Here is a 24,225-nt window from a genome sequence, read left to right as displayed (position 1 = left end):
AAGAGTGGTGTGTCCGTCAAGGGAAACACTTACTGGTGTGCTACAAAAAGGAAATTAATCAAACAGCTTACTTGCTGATCACTGGTGTGCTACAAAAAGGAAATTAATCAAACAGCTTACTTGCTGATCACATAATTAATCTGTTTTGATTTTACAAGTGAGAGATTTGGGCTATGGAAGAATGCATAGCCCAAATCTTGACTCTATCTGCCATTTGGAGCTATGGAAGAAAGCATCCTGACTCTATCTTGTGTTAGAGAAGAAAAGCTTGTGGCTTTGTTTTGCTACGAGTATAATGTGTTGAGGTTTGGATTACAACTAAGATCGAGACCAAAAACGTGTTGTGGACTAGGTTCTTGATGGTTTTTTGATAAAACGTTGAATCGCGAGGACACAATTCACATCATGGGAGATGATGGATACTAATGGGATATCAATCCCAAATCAATCATCATCATGTATATTAACTATAATTGATCCTGTTTGTAATTCTTTAGGAAAGTAGATATACGCTTCTAGCTATATATCTTTGTAATCGTCAATGTGAATAAGACATCAAAAACTTCTTTGATCTCGACTTGTTCATGGTATCAGAGCCCTGGACATTTTTTTTCTTTTTCCGTTTCTCCTTCTTTGTTTTTGTTTCTCGATGGCTACTCCGACGAACTTGAACTCAACCGAAACTACGACGAACCCGACTGTGGTGGAGACACGCCGTACGATCTCCCCTTACGACCTTACTGCGGCTGACAACCCCGGTGCTGTGATCTCTCATCCCTTACTCAAGGGATCGAACTACGATGAATGGGCCTGTGGAATGAAAACTGCTCTTTCTTCCTGCAAGAAGTTTGGTTTTCTCGATGGCTCTATTGCTCGACCCACTGAAGGCTCTCCAGATCTCGATGATTGGTGGACAATTCATGCGCTCCTTGTTTCCTGGATCAAGATGTCTATCGATCCGTCTCTTCGTTCCAGTATCTCCCACCGCGATGTTGCTAAGGATTTATGGGAAACCTTGAATAAACGTTTTTCCGTCACTAATGGTCCTCGCATTCAGCAGCTGAAGGCGGAATTGGCCTGCTGCAAGCAACGAGGTCTCGCCATTGAGGCTTACTTTGGCAAACTCAATAGGATTTGGGACAACATGGGTCACTATTGTCCCTTGCGTGTTTGCAAGTGTGGGAAGTGTGAGTGTGACCTTGGGACTCTTCAAGAACAGGATCGTGAGAGTGACAAGGTTCACGAATTTCTTTCTGGTCTTGATGATAACTATCATACCGTGCGGTCTACTTTGGTTTCTCGTATGCCTCTTCAGCCCTTGGAGGAGGTATACAATGTTGTTCGCCAAGAAGAAGATCTCAAGACTAATGCTCGTCTAACTGAACCTACACTGGAAGTTGCTGCTCATGCGGTGCAGGTGAAGCCACGCTCGACCCCTTTTCGTAACGATGTTTCCGACCCTAATGTTGTGTGTAAGCATTGCAAACGCTCTGGTCATCCTTTTGACAGTTGCTTTGCTGTTCTTGGCTATCCTGAATGGTGGGGGTGACCGACCAAAAAGCAGGACTGTCACTAGTCGTGGTCGAGGAGGTACTTCCTCTAGTCGTGGATGTCACATTAATAATGCCAATGCTGTTCATGTCCCTCCCACACCAAACTCTCACCAGGCGAATTACGTAATCACGGATACTGATCGCAATGGTGTAAGTGGTCTCAATGATGATCAGTGGCATATGTTGATGAATCTCTTGAATGGGGGCGCCAGCACAAGCACTGAAAAACTCTCCGGTAAGTCCTGTGTTTCTTCTTGGATTTTAGACTCTAGTGCCTCTCATCACTTAACAGGAAATTTTGAGCTTTTAACGGCTGTTCGCGATATGCCTCTTGTTCTTGTTATCTTGGCTGATGGTCACGAAAGGGTTTCTACAAAGGAAGGCACTGTTGTCTTAGGGTCCAATCTGGTTTTGAAATCAGTCTATTTCGTTGAAGCGTTAACCACTGATCTGATTGCAATGGGACAGTTAATGGATGAGAACCGTTGTGTGCTTCAACTTGCTGATCACTTTCTTGTCATTCTGGACCGCGCTTCGAGGACGGTGATTGGAGTGGGTAAGCGGGACTCCGAAACCTTCTACTTTCGTAGAACAGAGCTTGTTGCAGCGGTTCGGACTCGTGAGGATACATCCTATGAGTTGTGGCATCATCGTTTGGGACATCCTTCTGCTCAAGTTATTGGTTCTCTTAAACATATTTCAGTTTCTGTTCCTTCTGATATTTCGAATAAGGCGTGTGATTTTTGTCTCCGCGCTAAGCAAACACGATCTCCCTTTCCGTCTAGCATCAATAAAACTACAAGAGTTTTTGAGTTAATTCATTCTGATTTATGGGGTCCTTATCGTTCAGCTTCACATTGTGGTGCACGTTATTTTTTAACGATTGTCGATGACTACTCACGCTCCGTATGGATTCATCTCTTAACTGACAAAACCGAAGCACCAATATGTTTGAAAAATTTCTTTGCCATGGTGAAAAATCAATTTAACACAACCGTTCAACGCTTCCGTAGTGATAACGACACCGAATTTATGACTCTGACGAATTACTTTCAGCAAGAGGGGGTTCTTCATGAGACCTCCTGTGTAGGTACTCCTCAGCAAAACGGAAGAGCTAAACGGAAACATAGGCATATCTTGAATGTCGCAAGAGCTTTGCGTTTTCAAGCCAATCTACCGATCGAGTTTTGGGGAGAGTGCATCCTTACGGCGGGTTATTTAATTAACTGTACACCATCTTCAATTCTCCATGGCTTAACACCATACGAGACGCTTTATGACAAAGCTCCAGATTATGCGCATCTCCGTGTGTTTGGTAGCTTGTGCTACGCTCATAATCAGTTGCATCATGGAGATAAGTTTGCATCTTGTGGTCGGAAATGTGTTTTTGTGGGCTATCCATATGGTAAAAAGGGTTGGCGGTTATTTGATTTAGAGAAGCAAGATTTCTTTGTTTCTCGCGATTTGGTCTTCTACGAAGATCAATTCCCGTTTCTATCATCTTCCTCTTGCACTGTTTCGCCTATTGCACACGAGGATGATGAAGCTTTATGGGCTTCACTTGGTTTGGGTTCAATACCAGATTTTGAGGAAAGGCCCACTAACAACAATGTTTCCTCTACAAGCCCAATGGACTCATCTTCTCAACCAACCGACGACAACTCTCTCTCAACACCGATCTCGACTCCATCTTCACCGCCTATACGGTCTCCTTCTCCGAAAATCTCCACTGAGTCATCGATTTCTGATTCATCTTCTGCCTCTCAATCACCCACTGTACCGTCTCTTTCTTCGTCCTCTCTGATTTTGAATTCTTCGGCTTTGTCACCGACTTCTTCGGTCGCTATTCCTCCACCACCAGAGGAGCTTGGTTGCGGCCAAAGAGCAAAGCATCCATCTGTCAAACTTAAAGATTTTGTTGTCAACACAGCTCAAACCAGTCTCTTAACGAAAACTGGTATGCCACTATATTCGATTGCCAGTTACGTCTCCTATACTCGTTTTTCAGAGACCCATTGAGCATACCTTGCCGCGATCACCACCAACTTTGAACCGAAATCTTTCAAAATAGTATTTGCGGATAACCGTTGGCGAACGACAATGGACTCTGAGGTCAGTGCACTTGAAGAAAATGCCACTTGGACTCTTGAGGACTTACCACCGGGAAAACGGGCTATTGGTAGCAAGTGGGTCTACAGAATCAAGTATAATTCCGATGGCACCATTGAACGCTACAAAGCTCGCTTAGTAGCTCTCGGCAATAAGCAGGTCGCTGGTGAAGACTATGGTGATACATTCGCTCCTGTAGCCAAAATGGGTACTGTTCGTTTATTTCTCAAGGTTGCTGCTTGGAATGCTTGGCCGGTTTATCAGATGGATGTCCACAATGCCTTCCTCCACGGTGACCTCCAAGAAGAAGTCTACATGAAACCTCCTCCAGGTTTTTATCCCAAAGATGAGACAAAGGTATGCCGCTTACAAAGATCCATTTTTTGTTTAAAGCATGCTCCAAGATGCTGGTTTTCAAAACTTTCCACCGCTCTTCGTGATTATGGCTTTCGTCAAACACATGCTGATTATTCCTTGTTCACCTTTGACTGAAATGGGGTTCACATCCGCCTGCTCATCTATGTTGATGACATGATTCTCACTGAAAGAAATAATGAAAGAGCTTTGGTTCAGTTTAAGTCTTATCTCTCTTCTTGTTTCAAAATGAAGGATCTTGGAACTTTGAAATATATTTTGGGCATAGAGGTTTCTCGCAACAGTACTAAATTCTATCTCAGTCAACGAAAGTTTGCACTAGATATTCTCACAGAGACAAGGCTTTTAGCTGCAAAACCGGCTCCATTTCCGTTAGACCAAGATCAACATCTGGCTCTCTCTACTTCTCCTATACTCTCTGATCCAACGCCATATCATCGGTTGATTGGTCGCATGATTTATTTGTCAACAACGAGACCGGATTTGACCTTCACAGTTCATACTTTAGCACAATTTATGAAGACTCCTCGTACAGATCATTGGGAGGCTGCTCTTCGGGTTGTCCGCTATCTCAAAGGTACTGTTGGTCAAAGAATTCTTCTCAGTTCTGCAATTGATTTTCAGGTTAATGGATGGTGTGATTTAGACTACTCGCGATGTCCTATTACTCGCCGCTCTGTCACGGGTTATTTTGTTCAGCTCGGAGAATCTCCTCTCTCGTGGAAGACTAAGAAGCAAGACATTGTTAGTAAGTCATCTGCGGAAGCTAAATATCGTGCTATGTCTCACCTACGTGACGAACTCCTATGGATAAAGAATGTTTTGCAGTCCTTGGGTGTTTCTCATCCTTAGCCAATGCGGATCCACTGTGACAGCAAAGCTGCAATCTACATTAGTACAAACCCTGTCTTTCATGAGAGAACCAAACATATTGAGAATGATTGTCATGCCATTTGTGATGAAATACTCAAAGGTACAATGTCTCCATACCATGTCTCCTCCTCCGAACAACTCGCAGATATCTTTACAAAACCGTTGGGTGGATTTGCATATGAGGATTTCCGGAACAAGCTGGGCATTCTCAGTACATGCACCAGCTTGAGAGGGGGTAATGGGATATCAATCCCAAATCAATCATCATCATGTATATTAACTATAATTGATCCTCTTTGTAACTCTTTAGGAAAGTAGATATACGCTTATAGCTATATATCTTTGTAATCGTCAATGTGAATAAGACATCAAAAACTTCTTTGATCTCGACTTGTTCAGATACGTTAAACGAGTGGGTCCTGGAGAACCTAACGTTAAAAATTGTTGTCTAGTACTTGTGTGCTCTTACATGTTCCAAGTTTAGTTCAAATCAAGCAAGCTCCAGGATACCAAAGGAAACAGCAAAGTAACCTAGAGAATCGTCGTTGTGATCAAAACATATTGATACTTGTTACAAGACCCACTTGTTTACTTTAGAGTATTGATACTTGTTCAAATTTAACAACAAAGTAACCTAGAGAATCGTCGATGCCATCAATAAGAGAAAACGAGATGATTATTAGTCTCACAATTTACAAATTAGCCGAACTTTATGTCTTTTATTTACTTTCTTCTCTTTGAACCTGACCACCAGAGAATTTAGAATAAGAAATTCACCTGAACTTCATTTATTTTTTAGAATGGTGTTCTCCAAATATGCAATATAGGTCGTCTCTGTGGTCGTCATCCTCTGTCGTTACATCCCAACTCTCATCGTATTTGCTTTGCTTCTCTTTTTTCAATCCTCAGCCGCTGCCTCTTATAACAGTTTTGGTATGAACCCGCATATAAACTCTTTAACATTTTTCGATCTATATGGCCTATATAGTCTTGTTCTTTTATTTTTAAAGTATAATTATGGTTTGAATTGAATTCGAAACAAAATGTTTTCTGCTTAAGATATGAAGAATGAAAAAGTAAAAAAAAAAACCATCTTCGTTGTTCTTCTTGCCTATTTAGAGAGTGATTTAACTTTGTTGCTAAACCAGGTCGAGGGCTTGTACCGGTGAGCAAGGAGACAGATGAGTCGAAGCGGTAAGGCGGGTTCCCGTCGAAGTGTCTATCAAAGTGTGGGACGTGTGAGTGTAAAGCAGTTTAATTACATTCCGATTCAACCAGGTCAGATTATGCCGTTGGAGTATTTTCTGGAAGTTTGGCGCTGTAAGTGTGGCGACAAACTCTGAATGCCCTCAAAACAAAACAAAGAACTTCATGACCTAACTTAGTTCTTAAACAATTTGTGAACTTTTTTTACAATATTTTTATGCAATGCAACAGTTGTTACCTGAATTTCATCATGTTTCGTCTTCTCATTAGTCCTAATTGAAGATGCAGATTTTGGATGTTTCATTTTTCTCACTAATCCTAATTGAAAATGCAAATTCTGGAACAATATTTCATAACACTGGTGATTCACCACCGTCAAACGCCTCACAGCGAAGCATTTTTTTTGGTGAGGGGCACAATTTGAATTTTTCAATTCACGTGTGAGGTCCCAAAATTACGTTAATATTGTACAAACTATTAAAATAACATTTAGATTAAAAATCATAAGGTTAATAACATGATGATACTAACAGCATTTGATTTGTTTTCATCTCGTGTTATTTACTCTCTATAAATATTTAAAAAGATATTCTAAAACATTTTTACTGAACATTATCTGGCACTTTTTTTTTTTTTTTTGCTTTTACAATAAAGTTGTTTGAAGGTTAAGATTTATCCGAGTAAAAAAGATAGTTACTTCTGCCATTATCTTATTGGATTTATAGTATTATAGTAAATCTTTATATCATAAAGTAAAAAATAATTACCTCTCTGAAAAGAGTCTTGTTAGATCAAGGTTCTTGGAAAAAATGTAGAGGACTTGGAAAGTTGATTTCCTAATTTGAATGAACAAAAACATAAGTTTACTCTAAGCTCCTAGGAGTAAGGGGAAACTATCTGTTGGACTTTCCAAGCCCAAGCCAACTCTCCTATTAGTATAATATTGTCCGCTTTGAGTCCAGGTGGCAAAGCCCGCACGGATTTCTTATTGGGCTCTTTCCCAATAAGCCTCATACTAATTGGAGTTGGTCTTGGCTTATATATTAGAAACTTATTTTCTAATCTTCATATGTGGGACATTGTTTGTATCCCAACAAACCTCCCCTCAAACTATGTACCACGATACTTTGGCCTCCCCTTCAGCGAATACCAGGTACCTAGGCTCTGGTACCCCTTTATTCCTGAAGTATTCTTGAGGCACCCTTAATCATGTCATCTTTTTTGAGAGATCCTCCCACACCGAACACATAGCCCACACCCACTCCCCTAGGTCCACTTGTCGATCTAGGCTCTGATACCACTTGTTGGGCTTTCCAAGCCCAAGCCAACTCCCTTATTAGTATGATATTGTCCGCTTTGAGCCCAGGTGGCAAAGTCCGCACGGATTTCTTATTGGGCACCTTCCCAATAGGCCTCATACTAATTGGAGTTGGTCTTGGCTTATATATTAATAACTTATTTTCTTATCTTCAAATGTGGGACATTGTTTGTATCCCAACACCATCCTCCTATTACACAAGGTTGCACTGTAATCATCATCAGAGTTGGCGAACACCACCAATGTGGACCGATGAATTCTATAACATCAGCAACTCAATACGTTGAGTTCTTTTCTAGAAGCTTGGGTTCGATAGGTTTCATACTTACTGATGTTACATAAGCGTCAATTGTGAATATACCTATTGGAGGACATGGTTCCGGTGGAAGCACTCTGTAAGCTAGTATGAACATTTTAAGTTGGTATTATTAAAGTGAATATGTGATTCATGATTGGAAGAATGTGATGTTCAATTTCAAACATAAGCCAAAAGCAAGATCAATATTCTAATGTTCCCGATATATGTGAGAAAAATGGATCCATAAGATTACCACTTTTTCTTATATATAAACTTATAAATTTTATATAAAACAAAAACTTACAAACACCAGATAGTTGTTTAACCATCCACCCTTAGAGGGTCTATTTCATCATGTATAATATATACCTTTACCAAAAGACATTACTCTGAAAAACACACTTAACTTTCTTCAAGTTCTAATTTGGCCCCTTAACTCTTTCGCCAATATTTCTTATACTTTTTCTTTTTTTATTCATTACTTTTACAGTAAAATTGGGTTGTCCATGGGAATGTCTATTTAGACATGGACATATTTTGGACTATTGTCCAAATGGACCGTCCAAATATAGCCCATAAACATAATCGTCCACACGGACACGCCCATTGGTTGCTGGACAGCCCAATTGACAGATACTTTTACATGTTTTTTTAACTTAACCACTTTATCTCAGTTTCCTTAACCTAAACAAAAAACCTCCTCACTGAGACTCGCTTATGGACGTCATCCTCCTTCGTTACATCCCAACTCTCATTGTATTTGCTTTACTTCTCCTTTTTTCATCCTTAGCCGCCGCCTCTTATCACATTTTTGAATTCAAAACAAAATATTTTTCTGCTTAAGATATGAAGAATGAAATATGTGGAAAACAAAACCCTCTTCGTTGCTCTTCTTGCCTATTTACTAAAGACTAATTTAACTTTGTTGTTAAACAACGTCGAGGGCTTGAACTTGTGACACCTTGGTTTACAGAGATGTTTAAAAGAATTGATTTGGTCATCTATGTCACTAAGTGCACTTATCTTTTTGGTCAAAGATCTTGAGAGAACTTCAGAGTTAAGCGTGCTTGAGCTGGAGTAGTTTCAAGATAGGTGACCTTCCGAGAAGTGAATGTTGGAACTGTGCGAGTGAGGACAAAACACAGGGAAAGATCATGTGGTGAGTTGTAGGGACGATAACAAATCTTTAAAGCCTCCCGAACGTAGCAAACCGACCGTCAGATATGGATGGGCTCGGGCCTAATGAGAAGACGTGAGGCTCATTAAGGAAGGTAGACCCATGGACTGGGAGTGGACATCAAGCCCATTAAGAGATGGCGGTCGGGGAGTTACAGGACCGGTGAGTAAGTAGATAGATCGTAGATCATAAGCAGTTATATGGGTTCCCGCTGAAGTGTATATCAAAGTGTGGGACGTGTGAGCTGTGGAAAGTAGTTTACGTTCTGATTAAACCAGGTCAGATTACGCATATACGCCATTGGAGTATTTCTCGGAAGCTTGGTGCTACTAGTGTGGTGACAAAATCTTCATGCCCTGAAAACAAAACAAAAAGATTCATGACCTAACTTAGTTCTTAAATTTGTGAAACTTTTTTTATAATATTTTTATGCAATGCAACAATTTTTAGTTGAATCTCCTCATGTTTCGTTTTTTCACTAATCCTAATTGAAGATACAGATTCTATATGTTTCATTTTTCTCACTAATCCTAATTGAAGATGCAAATTCTGGAACAACTCGCTGTGTGGAAACGAAGCTGCATCGGATCACAGACACTTGTGTTTCTGACAAGGATGTGTGAGCTGATGTGTCAAACCATGAGTGGATGGATGAAAATTCAAGCACTATTGGTATATTTATGAATATGTAAGAAGGCAATGTTAGATGTGAAAATTCAAGAAATATTCTTCACATCAACAAAGTAAAGGAGAAAAACTAGAAGAACAAGTTGTAGAATCTGCATCTAGGTTTAAGGACTATCCTTGTAAAAGATCCTAAACATAGATGCAAATTCTAGAACTTCTTTCCTTTGTTGATGTGAAGAATATTTCTTGAATTTTCACATCCAACATTGCCTTCTTACTTCCTCACAAATACGACAATAGTCTTTGACTTGTCATCCATCCGCTCATGCTTTGACACATCAGCTCACACATTCATGTCAGCAAAGCATGCGTCTGTTCAAATGCAGCTTCCTATTCCACACATCGAGCTGTTCTAGAATATGCATCTTCACTAATCATTATTTTCAAATAATCTGATCAAATTGTTTTTTTTTAAGATTTTTAAGAACAAGATCAAGAATTATAATGATTTGTCTTAATGTCAATCTATGTGCATATGGTCCAGATATAAATTTGGTAGAATGCTAGTATGTTATATCAACAATTTTCTCTTTATAAATAGTTGGCTTTGAGGCTTCTTTTGTTTTTGTAAGTTTTAATATGATCATAGCTGTTTTAACAAAAGAAAAATGTGATAAAACTTACTTTTTTTGCTTTTGATTTTCTTATTTTAAAATATTTAATTTCAGGTTAATAATCATTTTAAAATGAGTTAAAATTCAAAAATGATTTCATTCTAGATATGTAGTTTCGTTAGTATAGTAAAACCGTTGTAGTCTTATGTTCTAAGTATGGTGCAAACCAAGCAATTTTTGAAGGAGTATGCAGACTTTTTACATTCATTATATAACTTCTAGGTTGTTGTTCATTCATGTTTAGTAGTTGAAAACTTAGACTGAAAATATTAGAAACTTGCATATGATCATAATTCAGCATTAAAATGATTTTTTGGTTAGTGTCAATTATGTTGGGAGATCAGCAATCAATTTTAGAAGTTAACTCTCAAATAATTTTGGTTGATCAAGTGTAACGAGAGAACTAAATTAAAGTAAACGTGTGAAAACAAAATTCACACGACAATGTCACAAAGTAGAACACATTCGAAGTTAGCCTCGTCTTTACACTATGCAAGGCCCATTGCCACAAAGTTACACAAATATTTAAATTAAATGTACATCGTTAAGTTTATGAAAATCAAAACCTTTTTGCTTTAATACACTATATAGCAACTCTATTTTAGTCAGAGTTATTTTGATATTTCCCTTGTAATGGATAGAAAATATGTTATATTTCTTTTCAGAAGGTACAAAATCATGACAGTGAAACAAAACTTTTAGTCAAAGATTTTTCTAAGTAATACTTTAAGGGGGTGTTAATAAATCATGTCAAAGGAGAGAATAATATTCAAACTTTTTGTAACCACCAAACTAAATTATTTACTAGCTAATAAATACGGGTTGCCTTCCCTGTGCCCGATCATCTTCTTTTCTCCGTCTTCATCATTCCTCAAATTCATCTTCTTTTCTCCTTCTCCATCATCCTTCATATTCATCTTCTTTTCTCTTTCTTCACCATCCCTCATATTCATCTTCTTTTTTCTTCAACATCCTCTGTTACATTCATCCAATATGGTTCCTTCAGAGTTGAACCTCATTCGGGAGATTGTAGGGATAATAGGTTAGTTCTGACTCACAAATTCTTAACAATTCTGTCTCTCATATTCTGTTGTCTACTGATTTTTTTTTGTTTTTTACTTGGAATGATCCTGCTTGTAGGAAACGCCTGTGCTCTCAGTCTATTCTTGTCCCCTACGTAAGTTTTTAGCTTTATTAAAACTATAATCTTCTTAAATCTTGAACTAACTGATTACTTTATTAAATATATATATATATATATATATATATATATATATCTTAGAAAAGTTTTCGTTATAAATATTTTTCATATTACAACTATCTGATTTCCTTCAGGCCGACATTTGTTGGGATAGTGAAAAAGAAATCCGTGGAAGAATACTCCCCAATGCCATACTTGGCAGCTTTGATGAATTATTTGGTTCGTATGCTTTATGCCCTTCCTATGGTGCACCCTGATAGCGCATTACTCGCTTTGCTCAGTGGTATAGGGATCGTCACAAATATTGTTTTCCTAGTTATATTTTTCATGTTATGTGGCTGCAAAAAAAGCGGCTGGTTATAACTGCTATTTTAGCCATTGAATTCGCTTTTGTAGCTGTCCTTGCTGCAACGGCAATGACTCTCCAACACTCAACGTCCCAGAGGATATTGAGCGTTGGAATAGTCTCCTGCATCTTTAACACATTAATGTATGTGTCTCCTCTATCTATTATGGTAAGGGAGAATTCATCTCTCACCAAATTATTGTATGCGTTTTAATTTGAACTAATTAATTTTTTTTTGTTTTGGTTTTGAAGAAAATGGTGATAGAAACTAAAAGTGTGGAGTTCATGCCATTTTGTCTGTCTCTAGCTGGTTTACTTAATGCTTCCGCTTGGACGGCTTACGGATTTCTTCCGTTCGACCAGTACATGGCGGTGATCTTCTTGTTTTCCAAAAATTATGATCAATAAATTTTTTATCTGTTTCTACGCAATTGATTTTTATGTAATGATATCTTTCTTTTTGCAGATACCAAATGGACTAGGCTGTGCACTTGGATTGGTCCAGTTGATCTTATACGGTGTTTACTACAAGTCGACCAAAAAACTGATGGCGGAAAGGCAGTGTTTGATTGGGGTGTAGGACGTCTCATCTATTAAAAGTTGGGCTTCTTCGTTGGTTTTAGGCTTTATCACGTTTTGAATAAATGCTTCATTGGGTTTTATGTTTGGTTATTATTAAGAAGAGATCAGGATTAGGAGCTATAGTGTTGATCTCTTCCTTGGTTTTTTTTTAGATTTGAATTCCCCAGTTCACGTTTGAGATCCCAAAAAAAAGTTCTGCTGTACAAACTATTTAATCATACTAATATTGATTTGGAAATACGTTTTTAATGTAACCTTAAAAAATGTAAGTAATCACATTAAAATTAATGCCATTAGGATTAAAAATCGTAAGGTTAATAACCTGATGAAACTAATAGCATCTGATTTGTTTGGGTTCAATGGGTTTCGGGCTTACTGATGATACAAAAGCGTCAATTGTGAATCTATATGCGATTATTGTGAATATACCTATTGGAGAACATGGTTCTGGTGAAAGCACTCTTGCTATTTCACTAAGCTGGTATGAACATCTTAAGCTGGTATTATTAAAGTGAAAGCTAGTTGCATACTTTGTTAGATCTCAAAGCATGTTTAATCCCACTGAAATTAAATGAATTTACATGAGTTTTTAATGTTTGATGAAGCAAATCAATGGATGGAAAGTTCACATTCTTACATATATTTTTAATATGAGAAAGTAAAAGTTAACCAAAAAATAATCAAAACATATGATAAATATAAGCAAAATTTTAAGTAAAATACTTTTCAAATGTGTTTTTATAACAAATAAAATACTCTCAGAATGTCATACCATCTCTTGTTATTGTCAAATTAAGATTTTGTTAGCGATTCACCTTCGTGAATCAGTTCAACCAATAAAATTTCAGTATATTTCTACGAAAAGATTAAGAATCATCACGCACCTCAATACCACTGATTCGTGATCTCATATTCTTATAAGTCTATCGTCATGTATTACCAAAAAAATGATCGAATTTCTACCGTATATATCTTAGGAAAATGGTAGGAAATAAAGATTTCTTTCTATTTTCCTACAAAATGTTTTTTTAGGAATTATCTCGTAAAAAATCATAAACGGTGAGAATTTCATAGAAATTTCCTATAAAAAGAGGTTATAAGAAGTTTCGTAGGTAATAATATTGTAGGAATCGAGAACGGAAAATATGACCATTTTTCTTCGAAAATATGTGTAAGAAACAATTCCTTTCAATTTTTCTAGCAAATATTTCTTTTGCATTTTTCTGTCATATCATCCCTAAAAGAGAAGTACAACTTTTCCTTAGCCGAAAATGTCATTGTGACTTACACTAGAATACATAGTCATTAAGGGTAGAATAGTCCTTTAACAGGAATTGGGTCGGGTTTAAATTTTTAAATTACCCGGAAATTTCCAATCGGATACTTAGTGTAGAATCTTAAAACACGTTTGCTAAATTTCCTAAACGGGTTCATAAGTTTATGTTCATCGGGTCAAAGAAACACGAGTGTATTTGTTATCGGATCTTAATAACACATGAAACCCTAGATAAATCGATAATAAAATATACATGTCAGCCTCTTTCGAATCAATCATAACCTAGAGGTCTCCTCTTAGATCAAGCAGAGGAGGCGGCAGTGAAGAATCTTTTATCATGTTTTCATTCGATTAAGATCAACTCGAGTGATGAAACCAATCTGCATCCGAATGTAAATTTGACTACATATGCTAGGTTTTTTTTTTGTTTTCTTTGATTCATAGCGATCGATATGATTCTGGGTTTTTTTTTTTTTTTGTTTCCTAAGTGGAGCTGTGTTTGATTCCGGTGGATGGTAAGATATTACGGCATTTGTAGCTCAGGTATTGCTTTGTGATTCATATCGTTTTGAATTTTCTAATTCTTTGATTCCTTATTGGATTCTGAGTAATTCCTTTTTTTTTTTTAGGATAGAGTGAGAACGACGAGAATAACCTTGATTTCTTATAATTCGATTTCCTGATAAATTCAGCATCTGTCGTTAAGTTATTAATGCTTTTGTTATCAATTTTATAGATCTGATGGTAAATTTTTGTGTAGGTCTCCTTTGATATGTAAAATTGTTTCTGGTTTTTGAGTTTGAAATTCTTAGTTTAACTCATGAATGTCTTTGCTTATAGTGTTTTAGAGTGATTAAGGTTCATAAGTTTCTGTTGGAGAGCTCCACCACGATGACAATGGTGTGTTGTTGGCGATGGTGGAAAATTAAATTGGAGAAGCTTAACAAGGGTTATAATTTACTCAATTTCAAAGCAGATTTATCTCAAATGATTTAGTGTCATATGATCTGAAAATTGTTTTTTTTTTTTTTTTACTTTGTAAATTAGGATTCAAGAGGTTTCAGATGGTTCTGCATACGCACAAAAGAGATGACCTTTAAGTGATTCTAGCATTGGAAAGCCTCTTGGAAGGGGCACGTCTTTCTCGCGGGTCAGTATGCCTTTGATTCAATTAGTCTCTTTTGTAGAATTTTATATTTTTCTCGCGGGTCAGTATCACTAATCTCTAGAATTTTATATTTTTGTTGATTATTTGAACTTACTTCTAGAAAATCTCTTTAAGATCCTTCACTGTTTTTGTCTACCAATCTCACACATATACAAAAATATAACCCTGATAAATCAAATTGTTGCTTTAAAGGTTCTTTTCGAGAGCCAGCTTCAACAATTAATCATAAGTCGAACATCTTCTCAGGAGAGAAGTAGAGATAAAGGTTCTTTTATGATCTTTGGTTTTTGTCTGTGAAGATTATAAAATTGGTGGTGGTAGATTAGCTAAGAAATTTTAAATCTTCATGTGAGAATAAAGTAGTATATTTTGGATTCTCTTATGCAGGTATAGTTGTATTAATGTGACTTCACATTTTGGGTTCGGTGGTTCCATTCCACAAAGATGCATCACTATTGAACTGCAAAATATCCAAAATATGGAGAAGGAATGAACATGGAGAAGATTTGAGAAAGTTTCAGTACAACACTACAGTAGAAGAGAAGCATATAATAAGTAGAGAATAAGTGAAGGTGATGAGACAGATATGTGTACCTTTCGTTTATATAAATTTTGGTAATACTGTACCAAGCCCACATAGTTTACTTAGATTTAATATATTTAGTCCATTACGTATATACATACTTATATTAACCAAAAATATATATTTCATGTATTTATATTGATCATTTTAAAAACATACTATTAGAATAGATGATGTTTTAGAAATTTATTTTGTATCACAAAAATTGATTTTTTGTATTTTTTATTAATTAATGCTCTTAAACAGTAGATTTCAAGATTTATTAATTGAGAATTTAAAATTTTGATTAAAAAAAAATTGATTAAGTACTATTGGTTGATAGTTATTAAAAATATGTTATTATAAACAAAAATACATTTATGATTTAACATTAATTGTTTACTTAAATTTAATATATTTAGTCCATTACGTATATACATACTTATATTAACCAAATATATATATTTCATGTATTTATATTGATCATTTTAAAAACATACTATTAGAATAGATGATGTTTTAGAAATTTATTTTGTATCACAAAAATTGATTTTTTGTATTTTTTATTAATTAATGCTCTTAAACAGTAGATTTCAAGATTTATTAATTGAGAATTTAAAATTTTGATTAAAAAAAAATTGATTAAGTACTATTGGTTGATAGTTATTAAAAATATGTTATTATAAACAAAAATACATTTATGATTTAACATTAATTGTTTACTTAAATTTAATATATTTAGTCCATTACGTATATACATACTTATATTAACCAAATATATATATTTCATGTATTTATATTGATCATTTTAAAAACATACTATTAGAATAGATGATGTTTTAGAAATTTATTTTGTATCACAAAAATTGATTTTTGTATTTTTTATTAATTAATGCTCTTAAACAGTAGATTTCAAGATTTATTAATTGAGAATTTAAAATTTTGATTAAAAAAAATTGATTAAGTACTATTGGTTGATAGTTATTAAAAATATGTTATTATAAACAAAAATACATTTATGATTTAACATTAATTGTTTACTTAGATTTAATATATTTAGTCCATTACGTATATACATACTTATATTAACCAAAAATATATATTTCATGTATTTATATTGATCATTTTAAAAACATACTATTAGAATAGATGATGTTTTAGAAATTTATTTTGTATCACAAAAATTGATTTTTTGTATTTTTTATTAATTAATGCTCTTAAACAGTAGATTTCAAGATTTATTAATTGAGAATTTAAAATTTTGATTAAAAAAATATTGATTAAGTACTATTGGTTGATAGTTATTAAAAATATGTTATTATAAACAAAAATACATTTATGATTTAACATTAATTGTTTACTTAGATTTAATATATTTAGTCCATTACGTATATACATACTTATATTAACCAAAAATATATATTTCATGTATTTATATTGATCATTTTAAAAACATACTATTAGAATAGATGATGTTTTAGAAATTTATTTTGTATCACAAAAATTGATTTTTTGTATTTTTTATTAATTAATGCTCTTAAACGGTAGATTTCAAGATTTATTAATTGAGAATTTAAAATTTTGATGAGAATTTAAAATTTTGATTAAAAAAAAATTGATTAAGTACTATTGGTTGATAGTTATTAGAAATATGTTATTATAAACAAAAATACATTTATGATTTAACATTAATTGTTTTTTTAATCTACGTTAAATTTTTAAAAGTCATCTTTTTCTAATAAAGAGGAGTATGTTAAACTTAATTACTTGCACAATATTTACATGTATTTACTTTTTATACATTAATAACATTTACTCATTATTTTTATTCTTTTTAATCCAAATTTACGATATTTTGTCGACGTAGGTACCTGCGGCTGTGCCAACCATAAGTACGTTTGTTCGTTTGGTTGTCGCAGATACCTACATCATGACGCTGCGATCTGCATCTAATATTTTTCAACGTTATTTTGATTCAGTGGTCAAGAACGTAAACGCAGTCGCATCCGTTTTTTTCAACCAAACGAACAAGCCAAAGTTAATACTTTTTATGTTTTTTATATCTTTTATTGTGTTAAAACTCAATATATTATCATTTGCTTGCTTATTTTTTTTCTTCCCCTACTTTATACAAATTTATTAAAAAATATATGATTCACCATAATTGACTGTACTAAAATATAATATATTTCAATTTATTATGAACTATATATATTTGTAAACATTTCCTTGCGCTGTAGCGCGGATGCGATCCTAATTTCCTTATATATTTCTATCAACTGTTTTAATATTAATATGCATATATATTAAATAATTATTGTCTCGCTATGTTAGTTCCTAGTCGAGATGTATACTAGATCCATTAATTAATAGTTAATTTTTATAAGTTATAAACAAAAACATTATTTTGAAATAAAATTCTCATTTTTGCCAGAGCATTTCATAACATCGGTCATTCGCCATCGTCAAACGCCTTTTTCAACAGTGCATCGAAGGATTTTTTTTCGGTGAGGAGCACAATTTGAATTCCCCAATTCATGTTTGAGATCCCAAAATTATGTTCTATTGTACAAACTATTAATTTGGAAATACATTTTTAGTTGGGGGATTTTCAAAAATACCTCTTTTCCTATGTCACTTAAAATACACTTTCATGTTGGTCATTTTCAAAAATATTTTTTTCTATGAATAAAATCACTAAATTCTAAACCCTAAACTCCAAATACTAAACCCTAACCTCTCAGAACTATATACTAAATGTAAAATGAGAACCCAAACCTAAAAAAAAAATTTAAAAATTAATTTAACACATTGAAATTATGTAAAAGAGGGTAAAAATGAAAATATTAAAAAAAAATGTATTTTTGAAAAAGGTATCGAAAAAGGGTATTTTTAATGAATTCTCTTTTTAATTTAACTTTTAAAAGTGTAAATAGTTACATCAAAATGCCATTAGAATTAAAAATCATAAGGTTAAATAACACGATGAAACTAATAGCATTTGATTTGTTTAGGTTCCATGGGTTTCGTACTTACTGATGTTACAGTAGCGTCAATCACTCAATTGTGAATCCATATGCGATTATTGTGAGCATATCTATTAAATGACATGGTTCCGGTGGAATCACTCATGCTATCTCACTAAGCTGGCATGAACATTTTAAGCTGGCGTTATTAAAATGAATACATGATTGGAAGAATGTGATGTTCAATTTCAAACATAAGACAAAAGCAAGATCAGCATTTTGACATTCCCAATATATGTGGGGAAAATGGACCCATCAGATTACCACTTTTTTATATATATAAACTTTTAAAAAATTACAAACACCAAAGAGTTGTTTAACCAGCCACCCTTAGGGCTTCTCCATCAATAGATCTTAATATAAGTTTCTTACAATGAAAATTATCCAATTATTATTATTTAATTTGATGAGTTTCTTAGATAGTGTAATAACTCTCTCCAAAGTTTCTAAAACCTCTTATTTAAGAAACTTTAAACCATATTTAAGAAACTCAAACAATTTTATATTAATAATTTTTCTCTCACTACTCTAAAAAATTTATGTTAAGATACTTTAATGGAGATGATCTAAGTGTCCATTTCATCCTATATTATATATACCTTCACCAAAAGACATTACTCTGAAAAACACCCTTAACTTTCTCCAAGTTCTAATTTGGCCCCTTGAATCTTAAAACTACTACTCCTCCCTTCATATCCTATATCTGTTATTCCTCTCGGCAGCAACAGCAAGAAGCCTTGAGACACCTTGTGTCCACATTTCATACTCTCTCTGGCTCTTGCACTCAAATTCTACAATCCCTCTCGGAACTGTCTTTAACCCAAAGTATCTCAAATCCTCTCCTCCTTCCAGCAAATGGCGGCCTGGCCAAGCCGGAATATTTTTGATCACATCAATCACAACATCTGAAATAATTTAGAAGAAGAAGAAGAAAAGATTAGGGCCATTAGGCAAAGAAAATGTAACATAGAGTCTTGATATTCACATTTCAAAAGAAAGACAACAAGAAAAAGAAAAAAAGTTAAAGATGGCGTCTCCTTTTGTTTGTTCTGATCCTCTGATCACTTTAATCCCCAAAATTCAATTTAGACCCACATCAAAGTTTAAATTCTCATACTATTGATAGTATTAGTAGATAGAGGCAAAGCTAAGTATCCACCTTTAGTTATGTCACTTTAGTACTACTGTATGAGAATATCAAACTAATCCTGTCTTTGAACTGATTAGAATCTTGAATGATGTTAAGGAGGGATAATACGGACACTTACTTTTATTCTTCTTTGTGAATGTCCCTCCAACATGCTTGCTCTTCATCTTCAACATAACCTTCATGTTCAATAACCAAATCAAAACCATAAGAATGATGTCAAGAAATGGTTTTAATCAGAGACTAAAGCGGATCAAATGACTTAATTGGTTTCTTTATGCTTATTTTCTCTTATTTTCTTGGTCTATGAGATCTCTTTTTCTGTGTTCTTTTGTATTCTTTTAACAAGATCACACTCATGTGGGTGACTTAAAAAGTATCCACTGATTCGCCAATAATGTATCTTATTCTCTCTCTTTAATCTTTTTTTGTTTTCCTCTCTTCAAAGTTCATCAGATCACTGATATCATTGCTCAAGAAAGAGATATAAGAAACTAGACAGTCGAGACACAAGAAAAGAAGGAATCTTACTTGATTTAGCCTGTTTATGTAAACTGAGACTATTTTCCAATGAAGATCACCTGCCAAAACCATAACCCATTAGTTAGCAAAAAATGATCCAAGAAAACAAACCAAAACAAGAGACAGACTGCTAAAACATAACACAGCGTATTCACCTTTGCGGGTGCGTTTAAGAAGTTGGCAACCTCGAGCGAGCCATTCTCTGTTGCAATGTCCCAAGAAATTATCCTCAACTAGAAATTCGCCACTGTGACTGCTGTTCGAGCTGCCAATGCTGCCGTTACCATTACCATTATAATTGCTACAACCTCCAGGATTGATTCCTTTATCCATTGGAATAACTGATGCAATGTTCCACACCTCCTTCATCGCTCTCGCCTTCAATGTAGCCACTCCTCTCAAAGCTACACCAGATACACAACAAAATAAGACATTCAGTTTCTAAAAGACATTATTTCACCAAAATGTCAATGAACTGAGAACTAATGAAAACTTAGAAAGTACCTGTGGCAGCTCCAGCGGTTAGCGTCATGATATCTCCAGCTGATCGAACATTAACAGCAGAGCTAACAACAGAAGCTAAATGATCCCTCTCAGCTCCCATCACTTCAGCAGCCTCAACACATTGAGCAGCCACAAGAGTTGCAGCAGAAGCAACAGCCATATCCGTTTTAGCCATATTCTCATCTTTCCCAGAGCTGGAAGAAGCAGCAGTAGCAGCCGCGATCGCAGCCACCGCTGCAGCCACACCAGCAACGGATACAGCAGCGTGTATCTGAGCATTGTGAGCCCTGGTCTCTTCCTTCTTTCTCTCCCTCCGGTCTTTTCTCCACCTTCCCACAGTCTTGGACTGTGTAGTTGTTGCAGTGATAGGTCCTGGAGTTGACCCCGTTGAACGGAACTGAGCGTTGTAGTTGTTTGTAATGTTGTTTGATTGGCAAAATTGCTGCATACACACAATTAAAACAAATTTAAGTTCTTTAATTCAACAGAAAACGGATAAAACAAATGAAGCAAGAAACTAAATAAGGTAAACTCTAACAAAAACCAAATCGAGTAAAGAGGATTGCTTTATATTAAAATACTTCAATAATATAAGAATGTTCATAGAAGTAACCAAAAACGAAGATTATATGATCTCTAGGTAACGGTGAGAAACAGAATTAAAAAAGTATATTATCGTATCTTAAGAGTCATTAGCCGGAGAGATTAAAGAACAGAACATAATGAAGAATGTTTTTTGAACCTTAAGGTCGTCGACTTCATGAGGCGAAATCGGAGGACTGTCGGTTAAAGAACCATTGAGAGGACCGCTGCTGTGAGAAAGCCGACCAGATGTTCGTGGCGACACTTCCTGCTGCAAAAAACAAAATCAAAAGCATCGGCATGAGAAGAAGACAGAGAAAAGAACAGTGAAATTGTTAGCTTTTTGACTTCAAGAAAACTCCAAACTTTGTGATTATGTAGAGGGCCCATGAAAGCAAAGTGAGTGTTTTAGAGAATCATATCGATTTATTAAGGATGTTATATAATTACAAATCATTACGCATGAAAAAAATTCTCCTATTGTGAAATTCACTGATAAAAAGTTCATGATTCATGATGCTGAAGAAGAAGAAAAATGTGATCTTTAGACTAAAATCGTACTTGACTCACGAAATTGTTATGACCCTTTTGGAAATTTCGATGAAACTGAGAACACATAATGTCAAATTGACGAAATTAAGAGAATCGAGACAGAACAGAACAGAAATAAATTGTCTTTTTGTCTGTATATGCTCTGTTTTTTTTTTTTAAGAAGAGCGTTATAAAAAAATAATATATTCTTACAGACTGAGACAAGATACGATCCATGACCATCTGAGAAGTTTCAGAGCAAGCGAAGGAGAAAGGGTTTCCGGAGACGAAACCGTTCTCCTCCGTCTCGTTATCACCGGCGGTGATGGGTTTTTGTTGTTGTTCCTCTTCGAGAATGACTGTGGTGGTTTCGATTGAGGCTTTTGAGAGGAGTTGCTGAGAAGGAGTGAGGGCTTTAGAGACTTCGTGAGCTGAGACGCTCCAAGAGCGAGATAGAAACTCCATCGGCTCTAACGGTGTCTCCGGTGGTCGGAAAACTGGGTCGGACCGCCATGGAGCAAACACTGGTTTTTCCATTTTTACTGTGAGAGAGAGAGAGAGAGAGAGAGAGAGAGAGGTGGAAGACAAAGATGTGAATGGGTTGCAGTGTGTCTGTGATTAGTGACAACGAGAGAGAGAGAGAGAGAGAGAGAGAGAGATATCACTCGCAGTGCTTTTATTTTTCTCTTCTGCTTCAATGCTTTACTCTCTTAAAAAGAAACAATTTGATAATAGTTAATTAAAGGTGAACTTAAAGGATTTTAAAGTTAATTAATGAAATTAAAGGATTATAAAGTTAACTAATGAAATTAAAGGATTTTAAAGTTAAATAAGGGGTTAAAAGTTAAGTTTTGCTTCTAAATTAATTAATTCACTTAGCTGTCAATTTTCTTGTATTTAATTGCATCCTTATCTCAATTTTATACTACAATGTTTTTCATTAAAATCCTATAAATTTGTCATTTTCTTATATCTAAAAACATAATTTTTCACATTATGTTTGGGTTGATTTGGTTTTATCTTCTTGTAGGGTATAGTATTTTTTATTACGTATAAATTTTATGAAAAACGAATTCTCAAATATTTAGTTTTATTAAGTGTTAAAAATTAAAAGAAAAAGGGAAAATGGTAACATTTTTAAAATGGTGAGCCAAATGGCATTTTGAAAAACAATCCCTATAAAAAAAAAGCAGAGGGAATATGTTTATTTTGTGTTTAAGATATTTGCACTGAATGACTTGAACCAAGATTATGTGAATTAATAACAATCCTATTTAACTTAAGACTTACACAAACAATACTAATATTTCACTTTTTATTAAACAAATGAACATAAATTATAATTTAAGAAGGCTCTGAGACTTCTCTCCTCTATCTTAAAAGAGTGATAAATGGAAACAAGGCATAGATGATAAGGGACCTCATGAGACATGAGTGACCTGCAAAATGTGGCAAATTCATCATTATTGAAATATTGGCATGGCAGGAGAAAGGTGTGCTCAACTTACATCATTCCATGGATCCTTTGTTAACATTAAAATAAGTTGGTATATTTGTTAAGACCATGATTTAGTCAACGCTTTTTATATGTGGTTCGCTGTATATGTATTCTCTTCTTCTTATTATTATTTATTTTTTTTAACTTCATATGATAGTTTATTTTTTAATTTGATAAAATTTTATTTCGTTGGCAATATAAATCAAATTTATGGATCGTAAATGGCAAAGTAATCTATTGGACGGAAATCTAGAAAATGAAAATTTGCACTTGGACTCTTAACTGGTTGATGGATTGGCGTTATAGTTTGACAGACAAGGAATACAAGAAAAACATAATTAGGCGTTACACTCTGATAAACAAGGAATATAAGAAGGAGAAGAATTAAAAAAAAAAGAATTGTGAAAATTTTAAATAATGAGACTTGAAAACCTTTAACTATACATTGGTAAATAGACCTTCCAATTTTTCTTTTAGATTCAACTCAAATTGGTTTCTTGGACATGAGTGTCAACCAAAAAAATGGTGCGAGCTAGAGCCAACCTTCGTTGCTGCTACTTGTCCCAAGGCCACAAACATTTTAACAAAAAAAAGATAGGAAGTAAACAGAAAAAGGCATGCATAAGTTATTAACAACTCGTTTGTCCAAAAAAACAAAAAGTTATTAACACATTGGTTTTTGTTGTGGTGAGAGAAAATAACATGATCCAATCTCACGTGGCTCACATCAACGGCATAGGACGGACCCACAATCTTGTTGCTGAACCTGATGGTTGGTTTGGACTCTGGACCGGACCGAAGAGCTAGCTACAGAAAAAGGTACGAGATAATACGTGGTCGGCAGTGAGTGGAGGAGTAACGGTAGTGGACAAAAGGGATAACCTCAGCAGAATTGGTCTCATTTGGTTATAAAGAAAGAGAGTAGAATTCTTGATGTGGATACTAATGTTCTCTCACCCTTTCGAATTTATTTCATGTGTTCATCATTTTAACTGTTTTATAAGTATTGTTTTTAGAAGCTATACAAGATTTTTGTTACGACTTCTATTGCAAAAATATGCATGCACACA

The 24,225-nt window shown here is 34.7% G+C and overlaps 1 protein-coding gene, 1 long non-coding RNA gene and 1 pseudogene across 15 annotated transcripts; 2 read left to right on the top strand and 1 right to left on the bottom strand.

Moving 5' to 3' along the window:
* The first annotated feature begins 4,892 nt into the window (after positions 1 to 4,892).
* On the top strand, positions 4,893 to 12,577 carry LOC104766181 (bidirectional sugar transporter SWEET6-like; annotated as a pseudogene). Its single transcript, XR_015590802.1, has 5 exons — positions 4,893 to 5,145; positions 11,351 to 11,387; positions 11,546 to 11,926; positions 12,010 to 12,129; positions 12,224 to 12,577. The product of XR_015590802.1 is annotated as a bidirectional sugar transporter SWEET6-like (transcript).
* Positions 12,578 to 13,717: 1,140 nt separating this feature from the next.
* LOC104766180 (uncharacterized) lies at positions 13,718 to 15,458 on the top strand. Of its 11 annotated transcripts, none has more exons than XR_015591803.1 (7): positions 13,726 to 14,007; positions 14,104 to 14,158; positions 14,250 to 14,315; positions 14,456 to 14,564; positions 14,663 to 14,765; positions 14,976 to 15,048; positions 15,171 to 15,458. It is a non-coding gene; the product is annotated as an uncharacterized LOC104766180 (long non-coding RNA). The 11 variants fall into 11 exon arrangements; XR_015591802.1 differs by having other exon boundaries at positions 14,250 to 14,359; XR_002036684.2 differs by having other exon boundaries at positions 14,245 to 14,315.
* A 3,393-nt stretch (positions 15,459 to 18,851) lies between these two features.
* Positions 18,852 to 22,379, bottom strand: LOC104766179 (VAN3-binding protein). 3 transcript variants are annotated; one of them, XM_010490013.3, is made up of 7 exons: positions 21,871 to 22,379; positions 21,287 to 21,397; positions 20,545 to 20,986; positions 20,196 to 20,444; positions 20,050 to 20,099; positions 19,640 to 19,697; positions 18,852 to 19,276 (listed from the first exon to the last, which is right to left on the bottom strand). In XM_010490013.3, exons 1-7 carry the CDS (start codon positions 22,192 to 22,194, stop codon positions 19,062 to 19,064), a joined length of 1,449 nt encoding a protein of 482 aa, XP_010488315.1. In that variant the 5' UTR covers positions 22,195 to 22,379; the 3' UTR covers positions 18,852 to 19,061. The 3 variants fall into 3 exon arrangements, with proteins under 3 accessions (XP_010488315.1, XP_010488316.1, XP_087356476.1); XM_010490014.3 differs by having other exon boundaries at positions 21,287 to 21,394; positions 21,871 to 22,373; XM_087500350.1 differs by lacking the exon at positions 21,871 to 22,379 and adding an exon at positions 21,493 to 21,630.
* Positions 22,380 to 24,225: the final 1,846 nt, after the last annotated feature.

This window comes from Camelina sativa, chromosome 19, assembly GCF_030686135.1.
Source record: "Camelina sativa cultivar CO46 ecotype springtype chromosome 19, ASM3068613v1".
NCBI classification, from domain to species: Eukaryota; Viridiplantae; Streptophyta; class Magnoliopsida; order Brassicales; family Brassicaceae; genus Camelina; species Camelina sativa.
This window is presented reverse-complemented; position numbering and strand designations above follow the sequence as displayed.